Source organism: Cornus florida, unplaced genomic scaffold (genome assembly GCF_030987335.1).
Source record: "Cornus florida cultivar Cherokee Brave unplaced genomic scaffold, ASM3098733v1 CherokeeBrave_3.0.0_Hap2_Chr04, whole genome shotgun sequence".
Classification (NCBI taxonomy): Eukaryota; Viridiplantae; Streptophyta; class Magnoliopsida; order Cornales; family Cornaceae; genus Cornus; species Cornus florida.
Window position 1 is genome coordinate 97539451 of NW_026775574.1, and position 22792 is coordinate 97562242.

Here is a 22792-nt window from a genome sequence, read left to right on the forward strand (position 1 = left end):
GCACCAAGCCGTTAAAAGAAGGTACGAGAAAAAATCCCTAAACAGAAATTACATAATTATTATGTGATACGATTACAAGTACTAACTTGATCGTCGAAGGATTCTCGACTGGTGCCATTCGAGGTAACATTCTTTTATTTTATAGGTAAATGTGTGAGAATTTTCACATCAACACTAACAAAAATAAAAAATACGACTGGCCGTTATATTAACAACTTTGTTATATATCTGCATTAGGGTGATGTAATTTGGATGATGATGACGACCACAATATAACAATTTAGTCTTGGCACCATTGACATAATTCCATCCCATCTCAAAGCACAATTTAGCCACGTGAATGAGAAAAATACGACTCCCACTTGCACACAGAACTTTCGAAGAAACCTCCACCTTCTTAAAAATAAAATAAAATATTTCCGAAAAGGTTGAAAAGTAAAATAAACAAACAATTTAAACTAAATCTAAGTGCATGAACCAACACCTCAGATATTAACTATATAAGCCCCACAAGACCTTTCCTCTCAAAACTTCAGGACACTACTCCTAACATTTGCTTGACTACAATCTCTCTTATCTCTCTCTTTCTCTCTACCAGAAAGATATTCAATACCCATATCTAGGATTTCATTGATTCAAATTCTGATTCGACAATGTACACAAATAGTGATTTTGATTCCGACTTTGCTCTGCTCGAGTCGATACGGCGTCACTTGCTTGACGAATTCGATGCTCCGGCGACCAACTCCGGTGGCAGCTTGTTCCCATTATTCACTGACAACTGGGGTGAGTTGCCTTTGATAGAAAACGACGCGGAGGACATGGTGGACTATGGCGCCCTCCTCGACGCCGTCAACATCGAGTGGCTCCCTTCTCTCTCGACCACCACCACCACCGCCGTTAAGGAAGAGCCGGAAATTCTGACAGAAATGACTAGCTCGCCGGAGAATTTTACGTTTCAGGCGGCGGCGCCGGCGGTAATGCAGGCGAAGGGGAAGCATTATAGAGGGGTGAGGCGGCGGCCGTGGGGGAAGTTCGCGGCAGAGATAAGGGATCCGGCGAAGAATGGGGCCCGAGTTTGGCTCGGGACGTTCGAGACAGCGGAGGATGCAGCGTTGGCTTATGACCAGGCGGCGTACCGCATGCGCGGATCACGTGCTCTCCTCAATTTTCCGCTTCGGATAAATTCGGGCGAGCCCGAGCCAGTTCGGGTTAAGTCCAAGAGGTCTTCCTCATTGTCGGAGCCTTCGTCGTCATCCGAAAATGGATCGCCAAAGCGGTGGAGGAAGGTGGTGGGCTCGGCGGTGCCGGTGGTGGGACAAGCTGGATTGGGAAATGGCGGTGGTGGATTGGAGGTGAAACAAGAACAGTTGTTGGTTGGAGGGTACTTGTTATAACCAAATAAAAATTTAGTATTGTACATTAAAGAACAATGAGATCATGATACCCTCAAATTTTCAAGGGAAAATGAAGGGCTATTTGGGGTCGTGAATGGGTGGTTTTCTTTCGTTTGTTTGATGATTCTTTTTGAAAAGGAAATTTTCTATTCTTTTATGTAACATATTGTTATGAAAATGAGTTCTCACAAGGCTTTTGCATAAGTGCAGTTTAATCATATATATATATATATATATATGTATGTATACACTCATGTATACACTATATATATTACGTTTTGTCATTTTTATCTTATACTTTTATCATTGAATTCCCCTCATTTTTGTCCTATACTTATATCATTGAATTCCCCTTCAAACGTTAATACGTGATGCCTAGTTGCATAATCAAATTGTTTGTGTATATATAAGTTAGTGGTTAAATAAAAGTGATACGCGACTTTGTTTTTTAGTTTGACACTTGATTCAGATACTTGATATTGATTTTGTTCGAGTCTATTAGACCGTGACTAATATTGCGAACGATGGTATGGATATAAATGAACACAGAATATTGGCTACTACTAGGATTGGCTTCCTTTGTGTACTGCTATTTGTGGAAGGTTGGAAATGCCTTGGTGTTCAGTCTTCAAGCAATAGAGGTGAGAAGGGAAGAAAGTTGTTAATTTCACAGTCAATCAATTTTATGAATTTCTGAATGCCAAGAACAATCGCTATCAGTACTTTAATCAGTTCTGAAAACAGAGGAGTTTCTGTTAAAGATTATAAGAAAAAAATGTCTTGGAGTCGGTCTTTTCTAAAGGAGATGCCAAAGTCTAATTTAACATGTACTTACGTAAATAATTCCGACTGTTTTTATGTAATCATTGATAGTATTATAATGTCAACCAACTCGTATCAAAAAGTCGAATTAGTATAAAAAGAAAAAAAAAAAAATCAAGTATGAAAACACATTGTCATAACTTGAATTCGTAAAAAATCAAAGTGTGAAAACACATTAGTCATAACTTAAAATTTTCGTTATCACAAGTCAAAGGTGAAAGTAAAATAATATTTGGATACACTGTAAATTGCGTGCGTAGTTCGTACACTGGGTCTCGCGTCACCTCAAAGTTAAGGGTTTTAAGCACACGAGGGGCAGACAAAGACAGTACTACGGTCCTATTGAACATTGTTTTATCCATACATTTGACTTTCAAAATATGACTTGACTTCATCAAAGCTAGTTGAAATTTCAATTATTGTTTGCAGAAGATAATGGATGACTTTTCTAACATTCTAAAATGATAGGGAAAATGATGAATCCAAGTGTGTCGTTTAATGCAATATAACACCCACGTTAGAATAGTGTGAGATTAGTCGTCGCTCTCTTTGTTTTGATTTTTTGGTCAATTGATTACTTTGTACTTTTATTTTGATTCGAAGTAGGAATGATGTTTTTGTTTTATTTAAAAATTTGTTTGGTAATGTAAATTTGTTATAAAATTTTTAAAAGTAGAAATATAAAAGCATGTTTGGTAAAAAGTGTTGCAAGTTTAAAAATTTGAACAATTAGTTAAAAATGTTATATTAAAATTTTATTTTTTTTGAACATTTGCTATAATGCGAAAGCAAACAAAAGTATCATTTTGATGCTTCTGATTTTGGCTTTAATTTTGAAAAACACATCAAATATTATCAAACATGCTTCGTGCTTTTGCTTTTGCTTTGCTACAATACACTAGCAAAAACAAAAAACATGAAACAAAAGCACTAAGCAAACAGGCCTTAGTTCTCGAGTTCGGACTCCAAACCATTTTTCTCTACTAAATAGTACGGAAGGTTTTGTGCAATTCTAGCCTAAATACGATCTAGTAGACACTATACAAATTTACTTATGTAAACAATAGATGATTCAAACAAACACACGTTTGAAAATGAAATTAAAGATATCATACGTCAAACTCAACCCATTGAATGTAACCATGATTTAATATGATTTATATTTATTTATTTAATCTAAAATTGCTATCCAAACCAAGCAAAATGAGTGCCAACATACGACACTTGTCAACCCCTATCTATTTCATAGAAGTAATTGATAATTATTTATTTTCATTCCTAATGAAATGTACGGTCAAGAAAGACATGGAAATAAATTATTAGATATAACGTGGTTAAATGCATCAGGCTCTTTGCAAACTGGTCAAGAGTCCCAAGTTGTATGTTGTGTTTGTTGACTGACTTGGTGTTCTTTATATTGGTTTCACATTTAGCTGCCATATCAGTTATTGAGGGTTTATACTTTTATACTTTATATACATTATATAACCAAGTAAATGAAGATAAAACAAGAAGGAAATACCGAAATTACCAATGAATTTACAGTTGAACTAATAGAGCTAGCCCAGTGCATAAGTCTCCCTCCCATCAGGTCTGAGGAGGATTAGATGTACGGGACGCAAACCTACCTCTGCATGCGGAGAGACGGTTTTCTGTTTCGAATCCGTGACCTCCAAGTCATGGAGCAACTGGTAACCTCCAGTTGAACTAAACTACTATAAACAAGTTATGCATGCCCTGCAAGTATGTTGCACCAAAAGGCCACATACTCGTGATTTATATAACTTAAGCCTAAGTCCAGTTGGATTCAGAATGAGTGAAAGAACCTGCCTAAGCAGTCAAATTTTCTTCATCTAGTAACCATAATCATTTAGCCTGGCTAGGAATTTCTTTTTCCAATTTATTTTCTAAACTCCCCGGTAATAGGTTCTGATAGGATGGCAATTGATCTGCTAGAAATTTATCTTACCAGACAGTGTCTTCGTTTAAAGTAATTCATACAGTTAGGTAATAGAGACTGTTTTGAGATCATTCATTCCAAGACAGTAGACCTAAAATGTAAGAACCTCACATATTGGTTCTACAGAACAACGTAGAAATGAAAGATGATGCTTAGCAACTATTATTATTCGAAAATGAATTTTATTGATGTACCATTACTAACATAGAGTAGCCAATATTAAGTTAATGTCATTTTTCTGTCCAAAACTCCCCGCAACGTCGTTTTACCATCAACAACATGATTTAAATTGTTAGCATGTAAATTGAAGTATGTCTAGCATGCAGGAACATCAAGCACGAGAGAAACTATCAAAGTTGTGATTCTTTTCATTCACCTGTATATCTAGGCTCACACTTTCTCGGCAAATGTGGCCAAGCCTTCTAAGAAATATGTCTAGCATGCAGCTTTTGCACAGGACTCAGATGGTAAACAGGCATGGTGATCAAGCAGAAGAGATCAACAGTGCTAGAAACGAGTCATTATCAAAATTCTGGTTTCTTTCATTCACCTGTATATCTAGGCTTTCGCTTCTCAGCAAATGCAGCCAAGCCTTCTAAGCGATCTTTTGTGTTCAAAATCTGTTCATAGCAATCTTCTTCCAATTCCAAAGCTGATTCCATGTCTGTCTCCAGTCCCTCGTTTATAGCTCGCTTTGCCATCCTTATTGCTATTGGACCCTGAGAACAATATGATGTATTAGTATCAATATGCAATATGTAGGGGTAAAAAATGTCTTTTTCCAAGCAAGTAAAATTTAAGTCATCTTTCTTCTTCTCCTTTCCCTCCCTCCGAGATCTCTTTTCAATCTCTAAATTCCCTCTTCTATGTATCTATCTCTCCCCTTCATCCTTCCACGACCACCAATTACTCTTGACCCCTTCACCCATACAAGCGCCATTGATAAACCCAACTCCTTCACACCTTCACCTCCTTCAGGACCACCACCTCCCCCATCATTCGATCAATTGTCTCACCGCTGCTACTTTGCCCAAACCTAACCAAAACCTGCCACCACTTTCATGATCATTGTTTTCAGCAAGGTCCCACACTCGTACACCATTTTTCATGAGCTGACAAAAACTAAGTTCTCATAGCCTAAAAAATCCATAAAAAGTCTAAAGATTCAAGGATATTCTCTGAAATCTAAAATTGCAAAGAAAATAATAATCCAACATATGGGCATCAAATAAAAGTATAATGCAAAAGATCCTGTCAGTAAAACATTTGCAGTGAGACCTTTTCAAACTGCATAGTATTCTACACATGACACTATTCTATATACGTAGATTTTGGGAAAATACTGGTATGTACCTTCTGATTTATGTCCCTAGCAATTTCTAGGGCCTTTGAATAAGCTTCACCAGCAGGAACGCAGTAATTGACAAGGCCTACATCATAACACATCTTCATTGCTAAATGAGGACCAACTAAATCTCAATCTTTAAGAAGCTCCCAAACATACCCATTGAGACAGCATCTCTGCCACCAATTCTTCGACCAGTAAATATAAGATCCTTTGCTATGGATTTTCCAACCAATCTAGGAAGCCGTTGGGTCCCACCTGCCCTGTAAAAGGCCATGACTCCGTGATAAGATAATGTGCCGAAACATGACCCCTTTGTTGAAAACTTATTCATGCCAAAATGAAGGCAGGTTTAGTCTGTCAAAAAATATATAATAGCTATAACATCCTCCAAACATGAAAAATGAGCAGGCAAGTGCTACAGTTCTTCATCAGCTAATGGTCAGCCAGAAAGCACGTAAAAAGACGAATGGTCTAACAAACAGAAAGAAGATTGCCTAACTTCTTTAATAAACAAAACTGATGAAGTTTGCATCCCACAAGGAAAAATATAACAAGATAAAATCTCATTAAAGATGTTAAGACATACCCAGGTATTATAGCCAGTCCTGTTTCAGGCAAGCCCAGCGCTGCATTTTCACCTGAATCAATAATGGTGAAACTATCAACTTCAAAGAGTTGGGAGCACAAATCATAATCTTTTTCTACTTTGGTTAAGTAGACAAAGTAGAGCACATACCATAATCTAGTAATATGAACTCAAAGCATAAAAAATACAGAATTACCACATATCCGAAAATCACAACACAAAGCCATTTCCAGTCCCCCGCCTAATGCTGCACCTTCAATAACAGCTATAGTAGGAATTCGAAGTGCCTGAATATAATTATTAAGTGGTCTAAGCAGAGGAAAGCAACTCTGATTAAATAAGACATCAACAGGGCATCTAAGGGATTGATATGTGAGAGGTAAAAGTGGCGCATGCATAGCATATAGCATCACAAAAACACCGGAAATGTTCGTTAATAATTATAATCAAAGTTCACAAATGGATTCTAAGCATTTTATATGGAACTCAAGTTGGTTATCAGAAAGCATGATGTCTGATGAAGACAAACCTCCAAGAATGAGAAGGTGGAGCGTAGAGAGTTAACAAAACTCTGAACCTCAGATGGACTCATGGTCTTCCGTTCCTACCAATTTATAGCACAGACACTGTTAGGCAAGTGAATCAACTCACTCAAAATTACGATAAAAGAAGGATACGAGCATCAAGATCAACCAGTAAGAGAGACAGCGAGATACGCATTCACATAGATAACTAGTACTAAACATTACGTGAACCCAAACAGATAAATAAATAGCAATGATGTATTGGGATTGTGTGCCAAGAAGCAAATGCCATTCATAGTTGATATTTTGTTTCTCAATTTAAGGAATGTGTTATTTGAAACACATATTTAGTGCATTGGGCATTATAACTGTCATCCAGTGACTTAAAAACTATTCATAGCCAGTGATAAAGTCGGGCCATTAATTTAAAGTATTATAATTCAATGGACCTCCACAAGTTGAATGGTTCATCTTAAGACTCTCAACTACTGGAGTAGTTGACTTTACATTTCAAAAACACTGGACACTTGGAAAGAATCAGCATTACTTAATTAGAAAGTCGTGGAAAATACTGTCACTTCTAAAGTGATTCTTATCTACTAAATGCAATAGACTCTTTAACTCTGACATGTTTGGTTAACTCAAGCTTTTATCTTACTTTTTTTTTTTTTTTTTTTTTTTTTTTCTTTTTCCCCCCTAGTTGATTTTATTTTACTTTTCACTTACAAATGTGAAATCTTTTGTGGTCAATACGACAACATCATGGTGATTAATATCAGAGAGTGTAATGTCAATAAAAAATCCACTCTCCAAAAGAGACAATGCTATTCCTTGAATTAATTTAATCATTGGAACCCAGGTCCAGTCATTTTAGATACAATGTTCTCTAATATACACATAAAAAGATATTTACTTTGAAAAGCACTCTCTCTCTGTCTCTGGGGTGGTGGGGGTGGGTGTTGGTTGTTGGGGTGGCAATAAACTAAGTAACACTGATGGGATATAAGATGATGAAGGGAGTAATAAATTTTGGGAGGATATTTGGTGTGGGGATTCTTAATCTGATAGAGCTGTGATTAGGAAACCCTAGAGAACCCTTCTAGCCCATGGATGCAATATATTAAAGTAATGGTTGAGCATGTACCAATTGATTCTGATATGAGGAATTGAGTATGCCAGCAATTAAAGACTTGAGGAGAAGTGTGGCTTCCTGCTTACTCATTGTGGATGCATGGTTACTAAGGCGATAGATGCAAAGGACACGGGTTTCAAGACAAGCTTTCTTCAATTTTCTCATAAAAATAACTTCCTATGACTAGTTCGAGAAACTGTAGACTTCTGATATCTATTATATATACTCGAAGGATATAAGATATAAAGATCCTGAAAATTTTTAATTTTTCCGCTTCCGCTGTCTAAAGAACCAGCATGACAAACAAGGAGAAGACTTTCTAATTTAAAACAAACAAATAGATAAATAACATAAAAGAGAAACCAAAAAAAAAAAAAAAAAAGGAGAAAAAACATAGGATTAAAGTTCCCTCTAGGGTGGTTGAAGGCTGGTCTCAAGAACCATCGCTAGTTCCATTTCAAGTGTTTGTTGTTTGTGGTTGAACTACTGTGTGGATATTCCCCTTCACAAAGAAGTTCTTTCATCATGTCAATCTAAAAAGGACATGTTTTCTTTCTTTCTTTTCTTTTCTTTTCTTGTTTTTTTTTCCTTGAGATTTAAATTAGAGAAAGGTACAGTAGTACTTGGGATGGTGATGTATGCTAAGCCTTCGAGGTTTATGTGCAATTGTGCTCTTGTTACTTTTTGTAAATAATTAAGTGGATTCTTTCTTCATTATTAACTATGAATGGACTGATTATTTGTTTTTCCTCTTCTTTGCTAGATAAGTCAAAGATTTTTATTCTTTCTTCCCTCTATCATGTACATCCTTCATTTCTCTTCAAATTTTATGTAAAATAACTCAATATCTACTCCTTGCATGACTAACTTGATTCAAAAACAGAAGTAGATATTTTACCTTCAAATCAGCACCAGCACAGAAAGTTCTGGGAACTAAACTGGTGATCATCAAGATATTTGCACAATGATCCCTACTTATATCTGCAAAGCTATGCTGTAATCCTCTCAGCATATCCTTCCCAATGGCATTTTTTGCTTCAGGCCTATCCAAGTTAACCTCAATAATTCCTGTAAATAAAACTCATTAGTTTGTAGTTGATAAAGTAGTGAGGGAGAAGAAGATGGTTTCAATCAAACCAAACTATAAAGGATAATAGTGTCTTATTAAACTTGGGTATATAATTATATTTTAAAATGAAATAAGGAATGTTTCAATTATAACCATTAAGTCAAATGAGGGTGTTATTTGTTAGGGATGAAATGTAATTGCAATTTTAATGATGATAGGAGTATGTGATTTGAGGATCTGGAGCAATAAGCGGGCAGTTCTTTTCAAGTTAAAACTTAAAGAGGTATTTGATCAAAGCATTAAAAATTCTCCGTAGAGAGGATGGTCCAACCTGAAGTGGAGAAATGAATTAAAGTCTCTCTAATGAAATTTAAATTTTTTATAGATAGAAAACTGGCTGGATTCTTCAGCAATTCAAGATGCTGCTGAAGACAGAGGACACCCAGTCTGTGTATTATGGGATATTATAAATGGTAGCAAGGGAGGTTCTTGAGAGGTTTTGAGGTAGAGCTGCTGTATTTTTATTTGAGACAACACTGTTAGTTTTGCTAGGACAAAGGAAGAGAAATTGGGGCATTTTAGTTGAGTTATCTTGATATTTGAATTGTCTTAGGTTGCATTTTAAGACAATTGTCAGTTGGTTGCATCATGTAACTGAGAGCTGGTGGCAGTGGACAGAGTGGTGATTATCTTGGGTGTAGAGTCAAGTCCCACCTGGGACCGACGTAGGGCTGCCAATGTTTTCATCCTTTAAATGTACTTCATTGTGGAATTCTGTTGTGACTTGTGAAAATAATAGTGCTAGACAAAACTCAAAAGGGGGTGGGCTTACCCTTATTGGCGTTACTCTCTAAGCCTCCAGATGTGCATTATGTCCATGTTCTTACAGTAACATCAGGTGATGAATGCCTCGAAAAGCTTTAGAAGAGTATTTTAGGTTATAAATTGGTTAAGAAAAAGATAAGTAAGTTCGCAACACAAAGCTCTAGCTAGTTGATACGGTTGGGAAAATAGTTGAAGTAAAAAAAAAAAAAAATGAAAAAACAAAAATTATGGGAGTTTCATGGAGAGAGTATGGTAGCAGTAGGGTAGATTAGCTATTCTGTATTCATTCCATAACAATCATCTTTTTCACCAGATGAGGCTTTAGAAAGGGCACTAAAATGGGTAGGGAGGATTTCTTGAAGATTTAATTTATTTTTGGTTGTGGGAAATGGCTATGGCATATCCTAGTATTGCAATGGCCCTTTGAAGGTTTTATTCTCAAGTCTAATAAGCACAGTTGTGGATAGAATAGAATGCCCTCGTGGCAGACTATTTGTGGTGTCAGAGAGAGTAGTAGTTTAGAATCTTTAGATCAACACCTTAGCAAAGCATTGCATTATTCGGAGAAACATGCAGCGAGCTTCATGATCCTGTATGCTTTCATGGTTGATCCAAATGGAACACTCTTTCAGATGGGTGCTCAAAGAAAGGAAATTTGAAGTGCTAAGAAGAGGAAGGCCTTCAGAAATACCTTGAATATATTTGACATACCAAAGTTCCTTTCAAGGTTGTTTGTCTAGAGAGTATTTTTCTATTGAAAATTAATCGAATATGAATATTCAAGGGGAAAAAAAAAAAAAAAAAAAAAAGAATATGAATACTGGTGCTGAATTTGTAATGGTGATGCAAAAATGTTCATCATTTGTTAGGGAATTACTGGTTATACCTCGTTCTGCTATTATAATATTGAACAGCTGGACAAAGTGCAGAGTGACCATGCAAGTTGAGATGTTGGAGTGTAACGTTATTATGTATGTGGTGGAGCATATGGAAAGAGACAGTACTGTTTCAAGGGGATAGATGAGTTTTTTTTTTTTGTTTTAGGTAAGGGGATAGAGGTGTAAGTTTTTCCTTCTTTTCTCTGTACGAAAAACATATAAATGGGTTGCCACCACAGTGGTTTGCTATTATCTTAGCTTATGAGAGTTCAACAGCAAGAACAGTGACAAGACAAAATAAATACACCATGCTGATTGAAGAGTTATGACTCGGAAAATATTAACGATTATACAACCATTTAGATTTTGCTTGACAACACATATAAAACAAATAATATAAAACTTATTATAGTTTGATTGGCAAAGTTAGAGAGCATAAAGACTTCAACAAATTTTGTAGCTGAATATGAGCACAACACAGTTAATTAACAGGCGAGGAAATGGATCTTCCAGAAATTAGGGTAATAAATACATATCAAAATTTGGTAGAGTTCTAGTATTTTAAAGATTGTGTTTTCCAAAGATTATTTGGTAGCATTTTGCATTTTCATCAGTTTCCACCTTCCAAAAACCCCTTTTGTTCAAGCCCTTTGGTTCTCGTTTCTTTAGCTCACAGTTCCTCTCAGAAAAATTGTAATACCAAGCTGTCAATTCTACTCCATTTCTGTTAGGTTCACTACAGAAATACAAAAACATGTTCCAACAACAGCAATTAAACTAATCCTTCGCTTTTTTTTTCTTTGTTTTTTTTTTTCCCAATGTGCAAAAATATTTTTGCATAATACAAGTTGAAACCTAATCTAAGCATTGGGTATATCATAACAAATCTAATGCATATACAATATCGAAAGATAAATTTGTAATTCCTTTCAATTCACTTACATATACATAAATACATATATCTATATGCAAACAAATGTGTTTGTGGGCGTGATAGTACATAAAAATTCGATAGCATTTTGCATTTTCATTAGTTTCCCAATTCCAAAAAACTGTTCAAGCTTTTTGGTTCTCGTTTCTTTTGCTTACAGTTTCTCTCAAAAAAATTGTATACCAAGCTGTCTATTCCACTCCATTTCTGTTAATTCAACTACAGAAATACAAAAACATGTTCCAACAAAAGCAATTAAACAAACCCTTTGCTTTTTTCCTTCCATGTGCAAAAACATTTTTGCATAACACAAATTGAAACTTAATTTAAGCATTGGGTATACCATAACAAATCTAATGCATATACAATCTAGAAAGACAATTTAGCAATTCCTTTCAATCCAATTACATATACATAAATACAATACATATATCTAGATGCATATATATGTGTTTGTGTGTGTGATTGTACTAGATAATTCGGTAGCATTTTCCATTTTCATCAGTTTCCCACTTCCAAACAAAACCCTTTTGTTCAAGCTTTTTAGTTCTTGTTTCTTTAGTTTACAGTTCCTCGCAGAAAGTTGCAACTCCGACAACATTTTCTAGTGGGTTTCTGTTAAATTCACTATAGAAATAAAATAAAATAAAATAAAAACATGTTCCAGCATCAGCAATTAAGCTAACCCTACCCTTTTCTCTTCCATGTGCAAAAACATTTTTAACCTAATCTAAGCATTGGGTATACCATAACAATCTAATGCATATACAATCTAGAAAGATAATTTAACAATTCCTCTCAATTCACTGACATATACATAAATTCATATATATGTGTTTGTGTGGGCGATTGAACAATATATGTAATTGAATTACCCGAATCGGAATCGGAGAGCCTCTTAATCCTAACGCATTCGGAAGCAGATTCCAAAAGCAGAGTTCTGATACTCTGATATTGCCAGTTATAGAGATTGGAACCCTTGGAATTGAAGTGTCCAGATAAGTAGGGTTTCGATTCTTTAAGGCAATTGTGACCTAACGATCTTGCGATTGCAACGAAGAGGACCATCTCTTGAAATTCTTGAGCTCTGCTAGAGGTACTATCTCAGAAAGCAAATAAGCAGTGGTTAGTTGAAGTTTTTGTTGGCAGGAAGGATATAGTACAGTGACATAAACATTTTATATTTTGTATTTTCTTTTTAATAGTTCTTCAAAGAACTCCCATATTTTCTTTTTTTAAATTAATTTTTTTTTTTTATTTATAAGTCTTTTTAAAATTTAAAATTATAATTAATCGGTGTCAAAAAAAAAATTTATAATTATTCTCAGTATTTAAAATTTGGAGTTAAGCATCAAAGTTGAGAGTAATTAAGCATCACTTTACAATTTTTTTTTATTATTATTTAATTTTTTTTTATTTTTTTGTCACCAATCAGATAATATTATTTGTGGGTACAATACTGATCCAACAGGAATGCAAAGCATGTATTTTGAAGATATAGTATAAATAATTAAATATGTAGTAACACATTACATCAATATGCAATGAGGTGATGATATATTTCGAGAAATGGAATAAAAGATGGTACTCATTTTTGCCTTGTCTTCGTGAAGTTGAATGCGGCCTTTATTGTAATTTAGTTTATTTGGGTGTTGGGATTTGTGATACGAACACAAAAACAAAAATAAAAATAAAAATAAAGTTTGAAAAATTAGAGAAAGTAAGAAAAACAAAAAAACGTTGAGAGCTCAGGAGTTTGAACTTGTAATCTCATGTTTCTAAAATATTTTATTGACAAATTTATCAATCTTTACCCACTACATAATGTGGTGCATAATTTATTTTTCTTGCTTGATTTTGTTCTTGGATACACAATATTGTGTCTTAAATTCATATTTTAATTTTATTTTTTCACATATTTTAATTATCTTTCTAATAGGCAAATGGGAATTCAGCTAGGCATCAATAAATAAGCACTAGGTTATGTATGGTCTAGATTATGAGATTTAACTGTAGTATTATGGAATCGGCTAGTTAGTAGAGCACATAATAATCCCGTATTCGATTTTCTTTTCCCCTAATTTATGGAAAAAAGAAAAAAGAAAAAAAAAAAAGGTTACTAGATTTAGAGAGATATATAAGTTGTAAAGCAAAAATTGATAAAAATGTAGCCCTAATGAGCACTAAGTTGTATAGCTTAGGAGAGTTAACCCTAATGGGCCGGCAGAAAAAGGAAAATGAAGAAGAAGAAGAAAAATAAATAAATGGGTAATAATAACACCATGTGTAGCAAAATGGAAGCAATGGACTATTGAGTATTGACCAACACTTGTTCACCATCTCCACCATTGTCTTCTTCATCAGTTAGAGAGTTTAGAGGTCCCGCAAAACAGGCGTAACCTTGAAAGCCTAACCACACTCAAAAGGACCATAACTTCCTTTCATTTCTCATCAGGTTTGTCTTTTACACCCAATTTCTCTCTCTCTGCTCTTTCTTTGATAAATACATTGTAAATCTTCACTTTCCATTTACCATTAGATTTGGTGCATTTGGATTTTTTTTTGGATAGCTTACTAGCACCATCTGGACAAAATGGCCACAAACCATAGGTATGTGTATGGTTATCTATTTTCTTCAGTTTCTTCAATAACAACAATCTTAGCTCTCCCTATTTCTGTTACTCCCATTTGCTTTCTATTGGACTCTGGTTGGTTAGATTGAAATAGCAAGAAAAGAAAGGAAATGAAAATTTTGAAAGAAAAATTAACTTTCCCATAAAATTTTCCAAGTCTTAGTTTGGTTAGGAAAAAAAAAAAAACTGTTGGAAAGGAGAATAAATGATTTAAAAAAAAAAAAAAAAAAAAAATTGTCTAAGAGTTGGGATAGGAGGAATATAAAAATTATGTGGGAAAGTAACTTTCCACAACGACCCAACTTTCCCACAAATTTTTCCTAGAGAAATTTTGATTTCTTGAGAGAAAATATATGAAATTTCAATTATACCATTTTTTTACTTTCTAAAATAAAATTTGTTTATACATAAATTTTGATAAGAATAGTATATTAGTTATCTCTCTCTAGTGTCCAACAAATATATATATTTAAATTCTTATATTGCTTTTATTTTTTTTATTTTTTTAAATTACTGAGTATAAATTTATTTAGACATATGGTCATTTTTAATAAAAATATCCACAATATAGGTAAATCATAGTACTTTCTATTAACTTTTATATTATTCAAATTATGAAATGAAACTTTTCCACAATTTTTTTTTTTTTTTTTTTGAAAAATATTCATGGTAACTAAATGAACCCTAATTTTTTTTACCCTTTCCTTCATTCATTTCACTTTCTTTCACTTTCACCTTTACTTTTCAGTATTGGTTTCCATCTAACCAAACGGACCTAGGAAAATTTTGATTTATTGAGAAAGTTTTATGACCTTACAATAAAGTCTTTTCTTTTATGGTAAAATTCATGCTATTTGAACCATAAAATAGAATTTTTCATAATTTTCTTGAAAAACTTCATGCTAATCAAATATCCTATGGAAATTTTAATTTCATTTCATTCAATTCACTTTCCTTTACTCTCACTTTTTCCACTATCAAATTATCAATTTCTATCTAACCAAACAGAGCCTTATCCTTTGTATTGCATAATCTCCTCTGATTTTCCCCCTCTAAATTTGGATCTCTCTCTTGAAATCTTACTTTTCTTATCTTTCTTTTTCTCTTGTTTGTCTATTACAAAAGAAAACTCAATGTACTGGTGGATTTGAGTCACTTTAATAGCTCCATTCAAACAACTCCATAAGCCACAGTAATCTTGAAATCTCTTTTTATTCTTTTCATCAACAATAGTTGTAGCTATCTACATTATTATTACTGCCATTTCTCTATAATAATTTTTTTTCTTTATTTTTGTTGCATCATCTCCTTTGGAGAATTAAGAAACACCGAAGCCAATAAAATAATAAAAGGAGTAGCTGGGAAGTCGAAAATGATTGTCATTGATATTATTGTGGGGAAGCTCTTATATCCGCTTGTCGAGCACTTCTTCTCATCCGTTGGGCATCACATTGGTTATTTGGTTCACTACAAGAAGCACATTAAGGATCTTGAACATGAAATTGAGAAGCTTAGGGGTGAGAGGGGGAGGAATCAAGGAGCAGTGAGTAGAGCCATGGACAGTGCAGAAGTCATTGAGGAGGATGTATTGAATTGGCTAAAGAAGGTTGATGAGACGGAAGAAGACGTGAAGAAATTAATGGATGACAGAGAAAGGATCAAGTGTCTTGGTGTTTGCTTAATGTATCGGCTAGGTAGGGAAGGAAGAAAGAAGATGAAGGTTGTTAGTAAGCTTTTAGAAGATGGCATTTTTGACACAGTTGGACACCCTGCTCCTATAATGGATATATGGTACACATCCACCACAGACTATGAGGGTTTTGAATCGAGAGAACTGGTTTTTAAGGAGATCATGGAGGCACTTAAAGATGATGAGAGTTACAAAATTGGTGTCTATGGAATGCCAGGTGTTGGAAAGACGAGAATGGTAGAAGAAGTTGCCAAACAAGCTAAAAAAGAAAAGCTTTTTGATGAGGTTGCTAAGACGGTCATATCTGAAAATCCAGATCTGAAAAGTATTCAAGAAGAACTTGCTGACTGTCTAAATATGACATTTAATAAAGAGACTCAAGGTGGGAGGAAGGGGCAGCTGCATAATAGATTGAAAAATGGGAATAAGATTCTTGTAATAATCGATGATGTTTGGAATGATCAAATTAAGTTGGAAGAAATAGGAATTCCATCTACAGGCGATCAAACCAAAGGTTGCAAAATTGTTCTAACGTCCCGAAGAGATGAAATGTGCAAAGAGATGGAGGTGGAGAAAAATTTCCCAATTGGACTCTTATCGGAGGCTGAAGCATGGAGCCTATTTAAGAAAACAGTGGGAGATTCTACTGAATCTCCTGAAATGCATTCTGTAGCGGAAAAAGTGTGTAGAGAATGTGACCGTTTGCCCTTGGCAATACTTACAGTTGGAGCAGCACTGAAGGATGAAAATAAGCATGCTTGGGATGATGCAATTGAACAATTGAGAAACTCTAAGGGAGGTAACATTGAGGGAGTGACAACAAAACTATATTCACGCATAGAGTTGAGCTACAGGTATCTAGAGCAGGCAGATGAACGATCATGCTTTCTGCATTGCTGCTTGTTTCGAGAAGATGCTGAGATTTCAATTGATGACTTGCTGAGATATGGAGTGGGAACGAGGTTTCTTCAAGGCATGAATACATTGAAAAAAGCAAGAGACAGAACACGTGTGTTGGTTGAAACCCTCAAGAAATCCTACTTGTTGTTAGAAGGTAAAAATGAGAACTTCTTTAAAATGCATGATGTCATTCGACATGTTGCCATATCAATTGCATCAAGAGAGGAACATGCATTTCTAGTGAAAACCGGTGTCCAAGAGTGGCCAGAAGAAGATGAATATAAATGTTGCAGTTCAATCTCATTACGGTCCAAGAATATTCGTGAGCTTCCCCGTAATTTAAAATGTCCAGAACTACTTACCTTAGTATTGGAATGCAACAATCCTTCAGTACTAGAAGTTCCAAAAGTTCCAATTAGCTTTTTTAAAGGGATGGAAAAGCTTGAAGTTTTAGATTTGTGTAATATGCGCGTATTGACATTACCATCATCACTAAAAAATCTGCGGATGCTACGTCTAGTTGACTGCCAGCTGGTGAACCTAGCTTTTGTCAAGGAATTAAAGAATCTTGAGATATTAAGCGTTAGTGATTTTGATCTCAAAGAGCTGGCTCAGGGAATCGGACAGTTGACTCGTCTGCGGTTGTTGGATTTGAGAAACTGTTATAACGTAAAAATTCTTCCATCGGGTATCATATCAAGTCTGTCCCGCCTTGAGGAATTGTACATACCATGTTATTTTAAGCGATGGGGGGTTCAAGGCAATGCAAGCCTTGTTGAACTAAATTCACTGCTTAGCTTAGTCATTTTAGAAATTCATATACCGAATGACATGTTACTGCCCAAGGAGCGCCTGTTTGAGTCGTTGATCAGATTTAAAATATCCATTGGGAGTGGATTTTATCCTGAGGAAAATTACTCAGCGACAAGGATCTTGAAACTCGAAGGTATTACTTTGAAGAGGGAGCTTAACATGTTGATAGTTAAAGCTGAAGTACTATATTTAACTGGATTGGAAGGTTTAAAGAATGTGCTTGATTATAGAGATGGTAAGGGGTTTCTAGACTTGAAGTATCTTAAAGTTGAGGATTGTGATGAGATGGAACATCTATTCAAACCAAAATGGAATGCACACACTAAGGGACCCTCTGCATCAGGTTCTTTCAGTAAATTAACTGTATTAAGAATTCAAAATTGTAGATTGAAATATCTCTTCTCCCCATCCATTGCAAGAGGCCTTCGGCAACTCCAAGAATTAAAAATAAGTAAATGCATGTCAATGGAGGAAGTAGTTAAAGATGGCGAGGAAGTCGTGGATAAAATTATTTTTCGTCAATTAAAGAACATGGAGTTGGAGAATTTACCAAACCTCAGAAGCATCTATGCCAACAATATGAAGAAGAAGTCAACTACAGAGTGTAGATCTTCTACCCTTGCACAGGCTTTGTTTAATGATAAGGTAAGCTCAGACAAATTTTTTATTTATTTTTCTTGTCATGCTCAGACGTTAGCCTTCTAATTATTTTCTGTGACAACAAGAACTCTAATTTGGCTCCTTATGCAAAATGATGTTGCATTTTTATTTTAAACTAGCAAGTATGTTCATAATTTTTATTTGAATATAGTAGAAGCAAACAGTAGTGGCAGAGATAGAATCTTGTTGCAAACTTTAATAGTATAACACTGAGTAAAAAGCTGGGTTCTTGAAGTTTTTAATTAGAAAAATTAATATAATGAAATTTTCAGGTTGTATTCCCTGCCTTAGAGCAATTGAACATTTCATCCTTGGGAACCATTACAGCAATATGGGACAACCAATCACTCCTAGTGAATGAAGCAGAAGATTCATTTTGGCGCCTAAGGTACATGGAAGTATGTCAATGTGACAAACTGGTGAATGTGATTCCCTCTAATTTGCTTCCGAGGTTACAGAATCTGGAGATGCTTGAAGTTAAATGGTGTGAATCAGTAGTATGTGAAGTTGAAGTGCTTACCATTGAAAAAGGGTCTACGACATCAGCACCAACAATTGTACTCCCTCGAATAGGAGCAATGCATCTAGGAATGCTACCTAACTTGATGCACATGGGATTGAACAAAAAGGTACTTTCTGATAGTCCTCATGTCTATGAAAACCTAAGCGTTCTCTTCATTGATAATTGTAACAGTGTGAGAAATGTATTCTCACCATCCATAGCAAAAAACCTTGTGCACTTCCAAGAATTAGAAGTAACTGCATGTAAGAAGATGGAAGAGATAGTTGCAGTTGAAACTGGACAAGGAGAAAATAGTGAAGAAGATCTAGCCGATGATGAGATCCTCATCTTCCCTCAATTGAAGACTTTGACACTTGAATACTTGCCAAAACTCAAAAGCTTTTGCTGCAGTTATAGATCCAAAAGAGGGGGACAAGAAAACGAAAGAGGAAAGGAGACTCTTCCCATAGTGGAAGCACTCTTCAATGACAAGGTATGTGTGTGTTAACTCCTCTCTAAATGAAATTAACAGAACCTAGTGGAGTTATTTAGCAGCAGGAACAATCAGTCCTCCAAATTAGGCTTCTCATGATGTACAACTTTCTTTGTATAATTGAAATCATATAATTACCCTTTTCATTAACCTATAACACCCAGTCATCTTTCCTTAAATTGCTACACTATAAACATTCACGACTCTCATCTATCTTTTTATTTTATTTTATTTTATTTTATCTCCAAATCAACAAGTGCTTACAATTCGCGTTACTGACTTTGTTTTTCCTTTTATTTTCAGTCATTTTTGGCCCAATAAGTTTTTCTCAGCATCGGTAGTGTTGATGCATGACTTTATTTTTTAATAATACACTGCTGATATTTTACTCGTATTTTTCAGTGTTAACTGGGGATTTTCCCTGGGTTTCATTCTTGAATAAAATTTGGCTCAGTGCTTGGTTTGGGCCTGCTACCAGATCAGAGTATTAGCTATTTGCAAGCCTGTTTTGGCAAATTTTAAGTTCATAATATGATTTCAATGGTGAACTTTATGCTTTTGTTCACATTTTTTTTATGTATTATTAATTAAATTCAGAATTCTCAAGTATTTTCCTTTCTTGCAAAATCCATGCTAGTCTTGAGTGTCCATATAGCAATAAAAAAATCACATATATGGTTGACCTTTTAAATTTAAACTGTAGTGGGCTGCAGAGTAAGAAAGTGATCCATTGTTCTTGATCAAGCTAATTTTTACAACGCTGGAAAACAATTATTACTCTTTAACATTCTTTTTATTTTTGAATATTCTTATTTGTCTATAAAATGTTACATATCAAATCGTCGATGTAAAATCTGAGTACTACCTAATTGTGTGGAATTGCTAAATCTTACTCTTAACATTCTTTTGATTTTTGAATATTTTAATACTAACATTTGTTTTTTTTAAAGTGATAGGAGTACAAGTTGTGTTAAAGAGAACTGGTTAGAATAATTTACTAATAGCTCCAGTGATGTTTTGAAGCTGCAAGTTTTGAGTCATTTTGTAGTTTAACCTATTATACCTTGTGCATGGACCACCTCCTCCCAAATCAAGTAACAAAATGTGATGTAATTGAATTTTGCAGGTTAAATTCCCAGCTTTGGAGGAGTTGACAGTTACAGAATTAAAAAGCCTTAGAGTAATTTGGAAAATCAAATTATTCCAAGGTTCAGAAGCAGAAGATTCTTTCCGGAAGGTAAGGCTTATCGAGGTGTATGGCTGTCAAAAACTGGTTAATGTGATTCCATCCAATGTGCTTCCAAGGCTACAGAACCTTGAAAAACTTGATGTTGACTCATGTGCGTCAGTTGTATCCGTAGTTGAAGTGCTGAATGTTGAAGAAGGGTGTGCAACATCAGCACCAACAATCATACTCCCTCGGTTACGGGAACTGAAGCTATATTCACTGCCTAACTTGAGGCGCACAGGGTTGTACCAAAAGCAATATTTGGATGTATATCATAGCTATTCCGATCTAACAATTGTTGATTTTTTTGCTTGTGATAGATTGAGAAATGTATTTTCACTATCCATCGTAAGAAATCTTTGTCAGCTCCGAGAATTGAGAATAGAACGTTGTTGGAAGATGGAAGAAATAGTTGTCATTGAAAAGCGACAAGAAGAAGAAGAAGAAACCGATGACGAGATCCTTGTGTTCCCTCAATTAAGGATTATGACACTTCAAATGTTGCCAGAGCTCAGAAATTTCTACTGCAATTGTGGATCCAAAGAAGAAGAACAAACAGAGGAGGATAGTATTCCTGAGTGGCGAGCTCTTTTCAACCAGAAGGTACTCATGTCCTAACATCTAACACATGTTTCCTTACTAATTCTACCCATACTATTTTCAATCTTCCCTTTCCCTAACTTTACCTCGATGTCAATCATGTCATTCTTCCTAACTGATGCACTTAGTAGTCTTATTTGCACATGTCCAAATCTGTTGATCAATTTTCTCTCATTTTACCTCCAATTGGTGCTCTTCAACAACTAAAACCTCATCCAAATATTATAAATAGAACAGAAACTACAATGAAATATTACAAAATTAATCTCGAAGCATGTTTATGCTTTCAATTGATATCAAGAACTCCACATTATGTACAGTGGAAGGGATGAGGATAAGATTTACATGTTTGAAGTTATGCCTTCTTTTCACTTCTTTGTTCTTCTTTGTGACTAATACATTGTCAAGTTACTGGCATAATTACTTAGTTAATGATATTTTCCAGGTTAAATTTCCTTGCTTGGAGGTCTTGCGTATCAAAGACATGAAAAACTTTAAAGAGATATGGCATAGCACAGTTCCAACTGATTCTGTTCCCAAACTGAGATTTTTACAAGTGAAAAGGTGTGGCGAACTATTAAATGTTGCATCATCAAGATTGCTTGGAAGTTTCGAGAACCTAGAAGAACTCAAAGTGCAACTGTGTCGCTTCCTCGAAGAGATTTTTAAAATTGAAGGATCAAATGCAACAGCAGGAGTAGATGGAAGAGATGAGGGTGTAAGAAACGAAGTGGAAGACGATCTTTTGCTCCCCCGATTAAAGAGAGTGGCCCTTGAAGATCTACCATGCCTGTCATGCTTTTGCATTTCTAAATTGCCATCCTTAGTAACAATGTCAATAGAACGCTGCCCCAAATTGGAAATGCTTCCTCGCAATACCTCAACACTGTGAAGATAAAAACAATCGATGGCCCCTTGCAACCATTTTGGAATGAAATGGTATGTCTCTTAATTCCTGTTATCTTCATGAGTAAAACCCTCTATTACCTTCCAAAAAATAATTAAAAAACAGCTATTTATTTCATATCCTTTAATTTTATGGGAATTTATGCATCCATCTTCTAAATAAACTTAAAATTCGCCAAATAAATGCCAGTGGCTACAAGAGGAACAGCACTGTCATGACTACAACTTAATATGAAGTAAAATAATTTGAAAAGAATTTCCATGATTTCTAGAACATAAATAGAATCAGAACTGAATATTAAATTTGGTCCAACAAAGTGATAGTCGCGGCTCACGTGAAAAATAGTTCATTATGTTTCTCAATGCAGATCGATATAATCATACATCAAACTCTGTTTTTTGGTACTTCAAAAATAACAGTTTGTAAAAAAAGTTATTCTCTTTGATTGTGAGAGAAATGTTCATCTGTTAGAATATACATGTTTAACATAGTGAAAGGTTTCTGCAGGTTAAAATGTTGTATGTCAGAGAATAGGTGTACTCACTGATGGGGGAGCATCGCTGCATCTTTGAGGTGAACCATTGCAGAAAGTGACTACCTCAACCCTACTACAATGGGTTGATAATGTCAAAGAACTCAGGATAGAATCCTGCTTTTCATTAGAAGTTAGTCTTCAAGCTTCTAACATGGTGAATAGTTGGTAACAGAATCTCGGGAACTTTTGGTCTTTCGCATGCTTTCAATCTTGCAATAGCCTGAGATATTCATTCGCATTCTCAATAGCAAGACATCTCACTAGTTTTTGAAATCCATTCTTAAAGGAAGTTATGTTGGTGATGTCCTGAATTGCAGACTCTCATTTGTACACACAAGCAGGAAGGATACAAAAATAAC

General features: G+C 34.9%; 3 protein-coding genes across 3 annotated transcripts; 2 read left to right on the forward strand and 1 right to left on the reverse strand.

Moving 5' to 3' along the window:
- The first annotated feature begins 305 nt into the window (after window positions 1-305).
- LOC132302367 (ethylene-responsive transcription factor 1A-like) lies at window positions 306-1585 on the forward strand. Its single transcript, XM_059799204.1, has one exon. It carries the CDS (start codon window positions 654-656, stop codon window positions 1395-1397), a length of 744 nt encoding a protein of 247 aa, XP_059655187.1. The 5' UTR covers window positions 306-653; the 3' UTR covers window positions 1398-1585.
- Window positions 1586-4715: 3130 nt separating this feature from the next.
- On the reverse strand, window positions 4716-12637 carry LOC132304110 (probable enoyl-CoA hydratase 2, mitochondrial). The gene is made up of 8 exons (XM_059801634.1): window positions 12348-12637; window positions 8668-8837; window positions 6643-6717; window positions 6310-6400; window positions 6114-6165; window positions 5684-5787; window positions 5533-5609; window positions 4716-4898 (listed from the first exon to the last, which is right to left on the reverse strand). Exons 1-8 carry the CDS (start codon window positions 12538-12540, stop codon window positions 4722-4724), a joined length of 939 nt encoding a protein of 312 aa, XP_059657617.1. The 5' UTR covers window positions 12541-12637; the 3' UTR covers window positions 4716-4721.
- Window positions 12638-15477: 2840 nt separating this feature from the next.
- On the forward strand, window positions 15478-21883 carry LOC132305452 (probable disease resistance protein At4g27220). Its single transcript, XM_059803092.1, has 4 exons — window positions 15478-18153; window positions 18441-19163; window positions 20290-20994; window positions 21437-21883. The coding sequence occupies exons 1-4, from the start codon at window positions 15478-15480 to the stop codon at window positions 21881-21883; spliced, it is 4551 nt and encodes a 1516-aa protein (XP_059659075.1).
- Window positions 21884-22792: the final 909 nt, after the last annotated feature.